General features: G+C 39.7%; 1 protein-coding gene across 2 annotated transcripts in view; it reads right to left on the reverse strand.

The window, feature by feature from the left end:
• The window catches only part of LOC128883500 (heterogeneous nuclear ribonucleoprotein L), a 208864-nt gene that overhangs the window by 179501 nt on the left and 13126 nt on the right, over positions 1 to 16237 (reverse strand). For both annotated transcript variants that reach the window (XM_054135935.1, XM_054135927.1), the window contains exon 2: positions 1407 to 1450. In XM_054135935.1, the coding sequence (XP_053991910.1) occupies positions 1407 to 1450 (44 nt within the window). The remainder of the gene's footprint in view (positions 1 to 1406; positions 1451 to 16237) is intronic.

The raw sequence follows: 16237 nt of genomic DNA on the forward strand, positions 1-16237 counted from the left end.
TTTGGGATGTGACGTGGGCGAATAAGCCAAAAGACTGTGGTAACAATAACGATATTTATTATTATTGGATAGCGCTACTCAGCATATTCTGGTTCATACGTAGCCCAAGCGTTTCGTTATTCCTCTGATCGATCCGAGGTTCTGGCAATCGTCATTTTTATCAATTTGGTTATTCCTCCCGGTTATTCCTAAGTGTCAATAATTATATATTGTACGTTATATATTTAACAAAAATAGTGGACATCAGAGTCAACGATAACATTAACTTCAGTTTATGATTTATAGTATGTAAAGTGCAATATGAAATTTACATTCATTGAAGACAATACCTATGTTTCTTTTTATAAGCGAAGAATCTATTTATATAATACGTTTCCAGAATTCAGTTGACTATTATACCAGCAGGATATCCAGATCCCCGAGGTGTTGAGATGGAGCATGATCCACAAGAGGAGACAAGTAGCCTAAGGCCAAACAATACATGCAACTTTACGGTATTGAAAGCCATCGTGCAAAAAAAAAGAAATATCAAAGCTTCCATTTTGCTGTGCAACTTCCTAAAATAAAAACGAAAAAAAAAAAGAAAAAGAAACTACAGTAAAACCCGCAGAAACCTATTTCTGGCTGAAAAGGAAAGAATCCGCCGTTCTAGTCGAATCTTTTTTTACATCCCCCGTCGGAGGGATGAAAATACTTTTACGTAACTATTCCTAGGACCGACCCAGTTGCCAGTGTATCGGTTTTTCGCGGTACGACGTCGTTACAATGGCCCCCAGCGTTAAAAGCGTGGTCCGGGCGTAGAATTGGCTGGTGATAACGGCGTAAAACGCGACGCACACGTCGAAATTAATTGAAACGTCGCAGCCGGTCACCAAAGTTTCAGACTGATCCGTACCCGCCTCCTCGGCTCGGGCCAAGTCTAATAATAAGAAGTTAACTCGAGCGTTAAGTGTGATTCAGAGCGGCGGGAATTCGATATCAGACGATATCCGCTCTATGAACTCGCGAGCGTTAACTTTCCTGTCGAGCTGCGAACGTCGCGAGCGCATGTTGCATCGGAGTCGGACAGGGAGAAGCGGATTCGCGTTTGACAAGAGACGTCTGCAGGGAACGTGGACGTTTCTGTTCGATAATATTCGAAGCTGATTCGATCCTTTGGATAATTATCTGAGATAATAATCCAAGACGATGGTTTGTAAATTTCTTGGTAGATTGAGCTTCCCCCTGAGGAGGATAGAGATTTCTGGGGTGTCAGTAAGAATTTAAAAAAATAAGATCAATTTGAATTAACGATTTTTCAAAAGAATGAAACATATATTTAAATAACTCAAATATTTAAGAGAAAACCAATGTTTCTTCCTACAACGATAGAATACATATGTATAAAATTAATTCTGTACACGTACCTTTTGCGTCGCGGTTCCTCTCCGTACCCTCCATACTCGTGATTCTGAAACAAACACAAACACGTTGGTCAATACAGATTCCATCAAGTCAATTCATAAATTCTTACGCACTTATGTTACTAAAGCAGGCCTGTTTACGTTACGAATCATTGGATCTACAGGAAATAACGAAGGATACATCGAAGTTAATAATCATAAATATACTGGAGATAATTTCATTTGATTTCACTGATACCGAGTACTGACGAAAATAATACAATTCTGAAGCTGGACATCGCAAATTTGTATCGTTAGGGCGAAGATAAAAATGACAAAATATGATTTGAAATATCACTGTTGTAAATATGTAGCGCATAAAATAAAAAGGTTATCATAATTTTTTCATAACCAGAAATAGAATTTAAAGTGACGTAAATTCACGTCTACGGTCGCGAAAGTGTTAAAATTGCCAATGATCTAGCGTCGAAGTACGAACGCGAACACATTGACCATCCGATAAAAAGGAATTAACATCGGGTTTCCAGCATGTCCTGTGAATGGTGAGAGCCCGGTGAATTTCTGCAATTGAATCGCGACGATGTATCCAAAGAGTGCGTACATCAACGTCGCTTTTCCGTACGGCGACACGACGGACGATCGTTTCTCGCGTATTAACTGAAGGTTGCATAAGAGGAATTCATGCTGCGGTTTTGGCCGAATTTTGATGATACGCGATGTCACCAGGGATGCGTACTCGTGCGTTCTATTAATACACGTCCACGCGTCTTTTTACGACAACACCCAAAGCGACGGAAATAGTGCAGCGGGACACATTAGGGACGGTTAGGTGTTGGACCCTAGGTAAATCCTTAAAGCGTCCGCGAAATTTCCCGTCGAAAAACAGTCACTCGAATTCCCCGCATCGCAAACCTCCGCGGATCAACACGTACGCGTGATAATAAATTTCTTTGAAAATGTGTGCGTTAGGAAGCTAATCGTGGCAGTCAATGAGAGAGTAGATCTTGTTGCTTTTAGGGAGTTCGTGATCAAATATTTTTAAATTATTGATATCTGTGAACCTAAGTGGGCAGTATATAAATTACAAAACTTTTACACAAAAGTTCTGAAATACTGTTAACAATTTTTTAAAAACACTTTCAATAATAATGATTTGTATTGGCTTGTCCAAAAAGTTGGTGGCAATTTTTAAGAAAAATTCCAAGGCACGTTTGAATTTTGATATTATATTTATTGAATTACATAGGTACCATTTTGTTCCATAACCTTTCCACCTTTTAAGGAATGTATAGGGACTTTATAAGGGACGTATTCAGACCAGTACCACCTACCAAACAATCGACATGGACTTTCGTGACAACCCAATAACAATGATATATCTAAAGATTGTATTCATTCGTCCCTCTTAGTATTCGAGTTAATCGAGCAAAAAGATTGTTATCAACAACGGTTTCTCTATCTGAATGCAAAGTGCGTGGAAAGATTTATAGAAGGAAGGCATAATTGTCCGGTTACATTTATCATTCTTTGTTTTCCTCTTTCGCAAATTTTTTTTTCTTTTTTGTAAAACAATTACTCCATTGAATCGAACTTTAATCAACCACAATTGGTTTCCTTGTGAAAAACTTCCTGGCATCGAAGCGATAGGTTTCCTCAATTTATGCAAATTTTATGTAACGAACAATGTTGTGAACAGCGCTCCCGATAACATTACGGAACTAATTTAATTTTGTAATTTACGAAGCCAGTCGCTCGAGCATACTTGACGGAAACGTGATTCAGTCAAACCGTGAAAAAGTTTTACGGCCATACTTGCGCAACCGTAATTAACCTCGTAAGTCTTCAATTTTTCTGTGGAAATACAAAATCATTCTTTTATACTTCGTGTGGCTCGAGTTACGCAAGGTTCGACAAATTTAATCGAATTATAACATGACAATATATTATTTGTTGTATATATGAACAGTGATATTTAGTAATTTATTTCTGCTGTAAGAACTCATCTAACTGTGAACTAAAACCCCTCAAATGATGAATGAAAATTTTGAGTAAAAAATACACAAGGTTGTTTATATCAAGCATAACATATTTCACGATCTAAATAATATTTTAAAGAAGCCTATAAATAGAAGTTATGTGCACATAATATTAATGACTTTTTTCGATAACAGACACGTACCACAGTAAAAATATTTTTTTAAACGTAGGACTCATTTTTCATGTAAAAGATGACCTGTCCTGCAATAAAAACATTACTTTAAATGTTCCTATTTCACGTAACCCATTACTTTGTATCGAAAAATACATACAGAGATATATACATTGACATGGACCCGGTACAGAGACTGAAGGTGAGAAATATTCTGATGTGCACCACGCCTGAGATATTATTAACATTTATTATTTACCTCCAATCAACGCCAATTATCCGCTCCTGGAAGTCGTTCAAACTTCCACGCAAACGTTTCAATTCTCCCAACGCGTTCATTGTTCCAGCATTCCGTTCTCAGGTATCGCAAACGGTACTTCCAATTTGGCTTTTATTATCATGCACAATGCGGATACGACAAATTGCAGCTACGTCGAGCGGGACGCTTTCGCGTCGGTTATTTTCCGAAGAAAAACCGATAATGCTCGGAAAGAGTGGCAATTAAACTTCCGATTAAACTTCATACTAACGAATAGTACTCGATAATCCTCAACTTTCCGCGTGCTTTCACGCATCGAAAATTGGAGTCCGCGCGGTGGAGGTGGTCCCAAGCAGCTGGGAGGTGAAACATTAAGACTGCCTAATAGGATTAGAGCGAACTCGCTCAGAAGTGAACTTTAAGCACCTTTTAAGGATTATTCCGGGAAAAATACATCAAGTCCTCGAGCTGGAGGACCTAACCGTTGGGGCTGGAACGGATTTCTCAGCGGTGACATCGCGCGAACGGGTAGCTGCAATTCTTAAGGCGTCTCTTAAGTCGAGTACTAAAGAAATCACTTTTGTTTTTATGGATAGAGCAATATTCATGAGATAAGGTAGCTGGATCGATAAAATAAAATTCTAAGCGGTGCTACTAAAAAAGGGCTCTTAAGCTTTTCAATTCTTGCGATGGATGAGGGTTAATTAAACTCCTGTTTACGCTAACTTCGGAGTGTTTGACTGTCTCCTCGCGACGAGACACGCTTCCAAATATCCGCGAAAAATAAAGGAAACGCGGCGCAGAAAGAGTTCGGGGGTCGGGCAGGTGGCCAAGCAAAATGTCGCCGACAAAGAAAAAGAAGAAAACACGGAATGTTACGGAATGCCCCGCCGACGCGATCCAAGATTTCCGTCGCGGTGTCGTGTAGATACACAGGCCCGCATAGCATCGCCGTTACGAGGCACACGGGGTGAATCCCACGTAGAATCTGTATAACGTTGTTATAAACATAACTCGGCATTGGACGTGCGCCAACCACGTGGTTTCACGCTCAATGGATCGCGCCGACCGCGCGAAAAAAATCTCGTCCCGTCCGACGCGACGCCGATAAATTTCCCGCGCCCCGGTAGACGCACGCTTCGATTTTCTCTATCGACGAGACTTCGTTTCCGTCGGCAGGAAACGAGATGTTGTTCATCTTTCTGTTTGCTGTACAGGGCGGAATGAAATTGGAGTAGATCTTCGGGAGCTGAAGAATTGAATTAAAAACGATGCTAGCAGGTTTATTATGTAATAGAAGCGTGATTGCAAATAGAATTGACCACTTTTACAGTAGAGGTTTGTAAATTAAGAGGAGTACTTTGTAGTATGCGTGAAAATAGGGGAGGTTTAAGTCACCATTTTGCTGTCTGCGATGTTGTTTAAAAAATACAGATCTTCAAAGTTGACAGTTACCAGTAATTTTAACGAAAATTCCCATTGGCACGAAAGGAATTTTATTAAATTCCAGAGGAAACCCGAATATACTTGTATTTATTACATTACCTACGTTTGATACGTAGGTAATGTAATACTAATCTTCGCTAATCTAATTCAAAAATAATGAACACTCGGTTTATTAAACATACCTTTCATATTAACGTTCCTTGTGTTATTTGATCCAATTTCGACGTTATACATTCAACAGCCTGGAATCTCTATTCGAAACATTAATGAAACTGCGAATCTGCGTTCACTTGACCGCATTGCTTTAGTAAACAAATTATTCATGAAAAAAGTTTCCATGTATCCTGAATGTACTCGAGTGGGTAAGAGAGAAATGGAACATACACGCATACAGAAGAACTCTTGGAAATGAAACGAACTAAAAAGCTTTGGTAATGAAGTGGAATAATGTGTAGGTTTTGATTCGTAAATATTTTTCAGCAACAGCGTATAACAGCGTAATAAACAAACCTCTTAAACTGCTGCATTCGAGTGTGTTTAATAACAATATTACCCTATGTGACAAAATTGTTTAAAACTACATGTATAACCTTTCTTGCTTTAGAATACAATTCTTCACGATATCAACTAATTTTCACAGATATTTGTAACTATAATTGACTTGAGAAAATAATTCACCACAGAAACGATTTCCACCGCTGACTAATTCATCGATGAAAAGGTCAGAAGGAATAAAACAGGAGCACACGTATCCGAAACGAAATAAAAATAGCGTAACCTCAAAACCTAATACGAAGAAACACGTGAGGGTTGCGTTACAAAGTATCAAGATAAAGGTCTCATAGAAACACTTCTTCCATACAAAGTCCGACAGACAATTTATTCGTTAAATTCGCAGAGCAAGCGGAAGCTGGAGCATAAACGAGTAAAATCAAAACAAGGTGAGGGCGTCGTAGATCGTCTTGGAGTCGAGGAGAAAGTCGATTGGCCCGGTGCCAGCCACGCGCTGATAAAGAGATTAACCCCGGGAACAATGCTTATGCTTTGTAATGACTCTGCCTGACCGTCTCGAGTTCGCTGCTCGAAGAATTCATGAAACGATCGAGAAACCGTACCAGGACATTTGATGAATTATTGACGGAACGACAACATCGCTCTACTCGAGAGTTTCTACGTTTTCCCTCGACTTTCTTCGCCTTGATTTGCAATTCTATACAAGGTGATCTAAGAAGAAGGCGATCGTATAAAAAATATACTCGCAAAAATAAAGATAAATTACCTATCATTGCGAAGCGTTCGTTAATATCATATAGAAATACAAGATAAGAGAGTAACTCCACTTTTTGAAAAATCTTAAATTTAAGTATCAAAGCATCTGGTATATATGTATAGTCATAACTTTTTAGATTTATAATAATTTCCTGAGAAAGAAAAAACTTTTTTCAACGCTTATTTGAATTTATATTATAAAGGGAATTTTAAAATCAATGTGCATTATTTCATCGAATTTCTCAACTTTTTGTTTTATGGAGTTAATTGATTTGTGCAGTGAACGGCTCAAACACGAACACCTGTGTGTGACTGCTGATTGCTAGCAAATACCACTAAATTATTTAACTTTTTTTTCCTTTCATTACTTCAGATTAATTATTAGTACCAACTAGCAGGTCCACTTTAGAATGACCTCCAGAAAAAAAGATGATTAACAGCGCATGGAAATCGTTAGATGGCCGTTACCCCGCGATAGTTCCAGTGGCTCGAAAAATTCGAGCAGCTCGAGTTCTCGAACTCTTCGAGTACCACTTGGAACATCCAACTAAAGCTCTACCCTTCCGAGCACTCGTGCCACCCAATGGTCACCGATTCAAGTTGCCTCTGCCAATCTCAGCATCGTTTTCGCGATCAAACGAGACCCAGCGTCATTAGCCTATTTTTTCAGGATCAACCCGTATATTACGAAGAACCGCCAAGGTTACGCGTCATGAACGCTTTATACAACGCTAATACCCCTAGGACCATTTTTCAAGGTTTCAAGCTCGGGAACGCATTACCCGCGCCGGAGGGCTGCAAGAAACTTTCCGTCCACGCGTTGCAGCCCAGGCGTTCTCTCTCTTATGGCAACAGAAATTTCTCAAGATGAATATTCTCGAGAAACGACTACGTTGTCGTGAGCTTTTTCCCTACCCCTCGCAGCTGGTGAACCTAGCTGCTCGGGCGAAATTAAAGCGAAATATACGGAAAGTTTCGTGTCTCGCGGGCGCTTGCCAAGGATGCCAACGTTGGAGGTAGCGCCCTGCATGTAATTCATAGCCGACAAGATAATTGGGCCACCGCGATTGTGCTACACGCGGCTCGTGAAACTGTGTACGTGTGCCTCGGAATGATACCTCCACATGGAAACGCCCGATCGCTTCACCGTTCAACCCTGCTTTGCTTACGAATTTTCCAAGGAATTGCCTGCGCCCAGTTGGGTCGTGTTTATCCAATCCATTTACCTCCATTACGAGGCAGATTTACCAGTGGTTGACCATTTAACAGAATCAGTATCAATCAGTGTCTGAATTATCAACATTTTCTCCTTTATCTGAGCATCGTGTAGGTACGACAACTTATCTTTTCTTAGGATGTAATAAGACGTCCCTGCTATTATCATAGCGCTATCCAACCGCGTACAATTTTCTTTATTCATTTCAAGGGGGTTAAAATATTAAACCGTTGCACTCTGCGCACTCTTGCACTCTTTAATGCAAAATGTGCGAACAGGAATCGTATTACATAAAATAGTCTAACTTCTTGAAGCGTTGACAGCACTGCAAATATAAAGGATTTGACGCTAACAAAATTTGTTAGACTTACGATGTCTCCTCATATGGGACATCCGAGTGCAAATAGTTAATTTATATTCCGTAGGGTTAATTGCGACCTAACGGACGAGTTTATCTTTTCCTCCCAGTTGATGAAACTATTCCCCAAGAAGCTAGCAAATTCGTCTAATATTTTTCTGAAATTCTCATCTTTCCATTTCAATACGTTTCTTCCAGATCAGCCTAGGCTTTGATCTCAGCCTACAGAACTCTTCTAAATTTATAAAGCAATTTCTGTTCACATCATTTCCCAGGTATTCTCCAAATCCGTCACTGGAATACGCATTCCCGCGGATGAACACTTGATAGACTCCCTGTTTGCGCGCCAAAGGATACCCAGCAGGTTTAGTTCATCGAAGCATAGTGACGTTAATGGCAGAGATTAGCCTTTGGATTACAGACAGCCGCGTCCAGCTGGACGAAATGCAAAGTACATATTTGCCGGTAGCCGCGCAACTAACAACGTCCGTTTATCGATTTCGCTCGAGGCGGAAAAAGAGCGAGGTACTCGAGACAAGAACGAGACAGCCGAGGGTAGCTCTAGAATAGAAAACCCGTCCCCCTGCGACTGGCATCGGGATATGAATGGATATTAAAGTGCTCGAGCCGCAATACTCGAGCGGAGAACCGAATTTTTTGGATGGGAGAAATTATATTGTATTCGTTGCAGTGGTACGGGGCCGTATGCTCGAGGATCCTGAGAAATCATTCCGATGCATCGCCGCCATTAATCCTTTGTCAACGGTGTATAGAGCCGAAGAAATACGATACCACATTCGGTGTTTTTTGTTACCCTCGAAAATGGATGAGTGATATTTTATTGGAGGCGAATGATGAATTAAAAGATCGTATAATTGAACAAAGAACGCTGCAGTGGCGTGAAATTGTCACCTCGACCAAGTGTTCCTACATTCCATAGCCTGAGCGCGTTGTAGTCAGCTATTTGGTGGGTCTTAAATCATTGTCGGTGTGGCAGAACCTTTTCGTTACGCCCAATTGATTCTGAACGCAATTATTAGAGCAGAACAATACGCGCCGTCGACGTGGTACAAGCTACTTCATTTCTCTGTTTGCCTGAAACACAAAACAACGCGTCGCTTAATATTCGGGGAGTGTGCTATTCGTCGAAACAGTCTCCTGGCCTGTGGAACGAACGTGAAACACGCGAGGAATGCGTCAGGTATATCGTGTAGGATTTTTCGCCAACGCTGACACGATTTTCCGACAGTTTCTTCAAAAGAAATAGGGGGAAAAACCCTTCAACGAGATTAAACCTTTCGTCTCCGACGAAACACACTAGTTTTTGAACATTCTTCACGTTGTTAGGATACCAACTGTGTGTTTGCTTTTATGGATTATTTTTTGAGAAATGAAATCTATTTTTTGAGCTTGTAAGTGTATAAAACATGTCAGGCTATTGTAACGGAGAATCAATTTTATTGATTAATTATTATCTTTCTCCTTCTCCTAATTACAGAGGGTACAGCGATGTGAATAATTGTAGGTTTGAAGTAATATTTTATGGTGTGATGGAAAAATTACTTTTCATAAGCATAGGTTAATTATAGTAAATGTACATTAGTAGATTACACTTATTCACACTTTGACCTCGATCGTCCTCTGTTCCTTCAATCTTATTTGAACATATAGAAATAATTCTTCCCTTGGCAGTCGGATTAGCATACTTTTTGATTATTCCTTGTTACAATGTCTTGCACACGTAATAAAGTAGAAAAGTACTCGACCTACAACGCAATAGACACAAACGAATAGTGTGTTATATTCCCCCACTCTCGAGGCACGAAAGGCTTCAGTTTCATATTCATGTCATCCGTTGTGTTTGAATAATTGCGACGCGATGACAATGCCGCGTGAAAATACTTTCTCCCATTAACACACAACGAACATTCTGCACAGCGAATTCACTGAGCTAAGTAGTGTTTGAAACCATGCGAGAGGTCGGTTCTCGAATAAGAATCAACCTGGCAGGAATCCGTCAGGCGCTGTTAATTAAATGCGTGCGCGATTATCAGACCAGAACAGTGCTCCCGACGTAACGTCCAACTTAATTTCCCATTTCGCTTGATCCGCGGGCACGTAGCACGGCGGACGCGTCGCTTTTGTGTTTTGATGGAATTCGAGACATCAGTCGACGAACGACGCTCCCGTTTGGCCCCGACGGCGTGGTCTAAGGCCAGATTTATGCCAGGCATAGGCGAGGATGGACACGCGATCATTAGTCAGACAGAACACCGATGTATCGAATGCCTGGATGCCTTCTAGCAGCCATGGCGACCCGGCATCCCGACGTCTTTCGCGCTCGAACGACGATCAAAGGGTGTAACTCGACGTAACTAGAGCAACCAAATGAATTCCAACCGAAACATAAACGTATCGTGGTCTTTGCGAGATGGCGAGATGAGGTCTGCGCGGCGGGTGTTCCAACATTCTCGGTTCAGTTTCTTCCTGTACTCAGACAAGTCTAAACGGGGAATTGTAGGTGGACCTCGAACCTACCAATGCTAGAAGCGTGAAAAGTTTCGTACATAATTGTGCCCTAAGCTTTGGATTGGTCGATGTTGCGTTGTTTTGTTTCCATCGTGATTTGTTAAGGTTGTACTCATTTTTTGTTATCAGTTTCATAATATTTTGCATACCTCGAGGAGGAAGATCGAGAAATATTAATTTTTCTCTAATCGTGTTGGTACACGGTCATGTTAATAATGAGAATAGGGGACTAATCAGTCTTCCTATTCGAAATTTGACGTAAGAACGTCACGAAAAAGGATGGTTCACTTACAAAGATCAACGTATTACACATTCTTCGCTGTTTACATGTGTGTAAATAAATTCCTCGTCACCCACCCATTTTTTATACGAAAAAGTTAACATTTTGGACCAAATTGTACAGAAGATTGTCAGATCAGTCTGCCTCTTTTGTTATTTTTCTGTATGACCTGAATCAGGGATCCATGCTATTAGGTGAACTTCGAAAGGCCGATGCTTGCAGCGCGCAAACTTTGTGCATAGTCATCCGCGTAAGCTCTGGGTCAGTTACGGCGTAACCTGATGTCGTGTAACGGCTAGGATTACGCGAAATTAAACACTACGGACAGTGTTTGACGAAACTTATGGTACGAAGAAACTCATAACGCTTAAGGATCTGGTGATTCTGCTACCGATACCCTGAATGGTAAAATGAAACCAGTTAAATGCTTGTTAGTCGGATAGAATATTAAAAGTCCCTATAAGTTGTTTTTTTTTTTTTTTTTTTTTTGTACAAATGTGGAGAAAAATATTCAAGACTTTTCTTGCTTATAAAAGCAGCAACAATCGGAATCATAAAAATTGAAGTCCAGATAATAAAATGACATCTACAAAGGTAGCACGAAGAAGACGCAACTGTTGAATACGGAGTTAGGGTCTCGGAGTTTGAGTGCCGACATAGAAAAATAAACTGGCGCTAAACGATCCGAGGGAGCGTAGTAGGTTTGAAGGATGTTGGAAGTAGGAAATGGGGTGACAGGATAGGGCTTTAGGAAGTTCTACTGAAAGACATCAAGGCTAGGGTGATATACGGTCCGTTGAACACCCATGACACAGTGTTTACAGGCAGGGGGTGACGCAGTGATGCAGAAGTCACGCACAAATTAGGGCGGGTGCATTACGTCGGGAATTGAATTGAAATCCCTCGAATAGCACTGAAATTAGTTTGGAATATCTAGGAACATTTAACAACATATTTGAACAATACCCTGTTGACACTAGGTTTACAAAGATTTCTTGTCACATTTCTATTATTGAAATAATGGTTTCACGAGTGCAATAGATTTACTAGAATTAATTAGAAAGTTTCGACAGAAATGAATTTCAATATATGCTTGTCTTTTTGTATGAATAAAAGGCAACGTAAGTAGTTAGTGAGAAATGTAAACAAAAGAAATGTAAATGTGACGAAAACGTGTTTTGCGACATTCATAGAAATCTCGAGCGTGATTGACACTAAACTTTTGTAGTTCTGTAATGTATACTATAGACATGGACATCATTGCTCAGCCAGAAACTACGTACCGAGGAATCTCGGATCATCGATTTATTCTAACAGGTTAACTTCAACGATCAACTAACGATTGATATCCTTGTACAATAGAACCCTAGAATCTCAGTTCGTTGCTAGTCAAAGTAGTCCAAAGTATGTATAACGAAACTACTGATCCTCCCCGGGATGAAGTTGAAATGGCTTTCTTCAAACGTTTCCTGAACAATTTGTCACAGCAGTCGTCTATCAGAAACTTCACATACCCTGGCCTCGATTTCTCGATCAACTTTGTGCTAAGCTCCAGAAAATTGAACTTCAGAAGACAAATCTATTGGATTTCTTCAACACGAATATTTTTCACGACGCTACAATTTACAGTTTTGCCGTAAATTAATTTATGTCAATATTGATTATTGATTTAATTATATAATGTATGTCTTCTGCGAATTTTGTTCATTTTGTCTGTATCAAGTTTATACAATTCAGCCAGTTGCGAGTTCGAAAGAACTCTGAGTATTAAATCGACAACTGTAACTACGCTCCGAGTGTAATCCTAATGCCATCCTAATCCTATATTGACCTTATCTCGATGCTTACCCTCGAGTTTTACTGGATTGTTCCTAGGATTTCTCTGGGTTTCGGTATGGAATGCTCTCTTAATACATTTATCTGTTGAAAATAAAGATCGTACATTGAACTGCGATAAAATGTGTTGCTGGGCATTCTGTTAACATTGTCGAGGCTTCACAAGTTTGTTTTAGATTTCGTATCTTTTATACTGGGTTCAACGATCATTGTTTGCTGAATGATAAAAGGTGCCGTGAACTAAAAATAAAATTTTGAACTTGGATCACACGATAGTATAAGATTTTATGTGAAGAAACAAAGGTAACAGAAAATCGATCCAACAAAGTTACGATTTTATTTGGGAACAAAATTCCTTGTATCTATGTAATTCAATAATACGATCATACAAACAGATCTTTAGTTTTTAATTTGGAAGCAAAGTCGAGAAGATTGGACCATTAATTTATTAATGAATAATTTATACGAAATAATTAAAACATCGCATCACCTACAATGATCAATCTGTACATTATGCAAAAAAAAAGGACTATATTCAATAGCAGATTGTTTTTTTAGTAGAACGTCAACAAATCCGTTATTCGCCGGGAAAAATCTACAGAAGCAATTGGAGCATACTCGAGCTGAATTCGTTAAGGTATAAATTACGGTAGTTTAATTCAAATGTGAAACTTTCAGTAGGTGACGCAACGGTATTTAATTTCCATTCTGTACATTTACACGTTCCGGCGCGTTTTTCCCGCTTACAGTTTCCAATTATACATCACGAGCGATCGTGCGTCACTGACTAGTGCAGTCCGCGTTTTGTATCGCATTTGCATAGTCGAATAACGAACAGAGTTTCCCTCGAAATCAGCGCACTCGCATTATGCGGCAAATGATGGTCTCTTCATTATTTCCGATTCTCGGCGACCAGGTCATTTTCAGCGAAGAATCTCCTTCATGTCGCTGACAACGAACCTCATTACAAATGAGCAAAACTGCTGAGAATGGGAAATAGGAAGAGCGGAAAATGGAAAAAAGGGGAAAAACCGTCGTTCGACGATCACCTCTTCACCGACGAGATTCGTTCTAATTTCGTTTTTCTCGCAATGAGCTAAACAGACATCGAGGATGCAATTCTGCGGTCAAAAACGAATCGAAAACGTCCGATGAAGATTTTCGGTGCGGTGCTCCGTTTTGGAAAAAACTCAACTAGAAACTATTTGTAATTGAAGAAATTATTCCCATTCTCCAAGATCGAAATATTGATTTTCGTTTGTATATTTCGAGACATTGGGATTTACTAATATGTCAGTAAAATATTAAGGCGTAAGTCAAAGATTTGATCGTGCTATACAGGCTTGAAGGATCCAGCGTTTAGGCTTATTGGTGAACGGCGCGTGTAGGCCATTGATCTTTGGGATTAACTTTCTCGAAAACAATACTGCATACCAGAAAATGTTGTTTCATGTTCCTGATTTATTTTTGCGAATAAAATCTTATTTTTGTTATGTATTATGTCGTCAATCGAATCTGTGGGATGCTACCGTTTTCCTATTCAGTCTACGAGTTTAATTATAAGAGTCTAATTATAGAAGTTTCGCATCGAATGGATTGTATTTATTATTTTCACAATTTACTGGTTAATTACTTCAATTCACGTCCTCGTCGAGAACGGTACGTATTAAAAATATTTAATGAACTCCGAAACATTTTTAAACGGAACGTATTTATATAAACTATCTTTATCGTCTCTGTGTGATGAATTTCTACACGGAGTCACGTTCGCGTTTTAAATATCGTCCTGCATACACACTTCTCGAAAACAAAACAATTAAAAACGTACTCAAAGTATAACTATTTTACCCAAGATGAATGAATAAATTAAAACTAATTACCACAAAAATTTAATTTATTTTCTCATCAAGGATTTACCTACATAAATTAATAGAAATGAATTTGTTGCTCCGATAACCAATAAATACATTTTTATTTCATTTAAACACATAAAACTTCGAAGACCAAATAAATTAAATCTGTTTAGCACAAACTACTCTACACCCAGCGCAGAACTTATCACTAAAACAAATCTAAAGCAATACACTGCAGTCATGTTGCTTCCAATGATTGAAACATTTACTTCCACCCGTTTCGTGGTAGATAAACCTCGGGCTGTTTTGTACATAACCGATTTTGGGAGTCGATGCGTTAATCTGTACCGCGACGACTGCGTAGCAACGATAACATCTCTAATTTCGAAGATAAGCGAATTCGACGGTTGCATCAACGCCAGCGTTACGAAATTATTGCACAACAGATAAGAGTATCCTCCGAACAGATACGCGAACCAACCCACTCTGGAGAGCGCAAATATTTTTTCAGCTCGCGGGAGATGCGTCGCGTAAATGCATTATTTTCAAATGGGACGCAATATCGCGCAAAATAACCGTACATATTGTATGTCTAACCGAGGAAGTGGAATGAAATCAACGAAAAATCGTCGCGAAAAAGAAATGATCAAATCCGATTACTCCATGAACGGAGGAACTTGATATCCTTGAACATTGTGATTCAAGTTCAGCCACGCGTACTATGCTCGTTTGGCTTCGAACGTCGATACCAGATTTCATATTATTTATCTAACACTTTTAACAAGATCTCTCATTTCCTCTGGTCCTTTTCTCTGTTTGGATTGAAAGTTTGCAGAAACAAAATTCAGCCCATAGAGGATTAAATTCTGATTACATGAAAGACAATTGAGCGCTGTGATGCTCTTAAGTAGATGTTCGTGCGAGTTTTGTTTGTGCTATTTCCATTCAAGTGATCTGTACTTGATCTATGTAACTGGGGGTTCTTCGCGGGTGGTCGTTGGTAAAAGCCTGTTATTTATTAATTTTTACCGATGCACATTCATGAAAGGCTTAACAGGTCGACAACTGCAAACAACCAGGTCGACAGCGAAAAACATACCGAAAACAGACGTCCAGGAACAAAAGTAATCGGAACACTCAGCAACGAATTCTCGAATTCCCTAAAATGCAGGACAATCATTTCTGGCCAGTGTTGCGCGGCTGTTCTTCGCACGAAGAACCGTGCTTTTTGCGCGATTAAAAACTGAAATCTTTTGTGTCCCGACACGTGGCTATCGACTCCGCGACGAATCAATAACGTATGTATGTATATGTTTTTTTAAAACCGGAACCATTTTATCGCGAACCAAACAGTAACGCAGATATCAGAGTGATGAATAAAAAAAAAACCTTCCGCGGTTTCTCCTTGTGGCGATCCAGGATGTTTCGAATCCTCGAGGCCAACAGGCAAACGCTGATTGCGAGCGTCGTGGCACGTTTCCCTTCGCGTAATTAGAATTCTCCGTGCCGCCCAGTGCTTAGCGGTTGTCTATTAATTATACCAAATCGATGGCCTCTCGATGGTCGAATCAATGACGGGGCAGCCAGCTCGACGGCGGATCGAATATCCCGCGCTGCCCAGAACGGTTCTAATTACAAT

Source organism: Hylaeus volcanicus, chromosome 1 (assembly GCF_026283585.1).
Source record: "Hylaeus volcanicus isolate JK05 chromosome 1, UHH_iyHylVolc1.0_haploid, whole genome shotgun sequence".
NCBI lineage: Eukaryota > Metazoa > Arthropoda > Insecta > Hymenoptera > Colletidae > Hylaeus > Hylaeus volcanicus.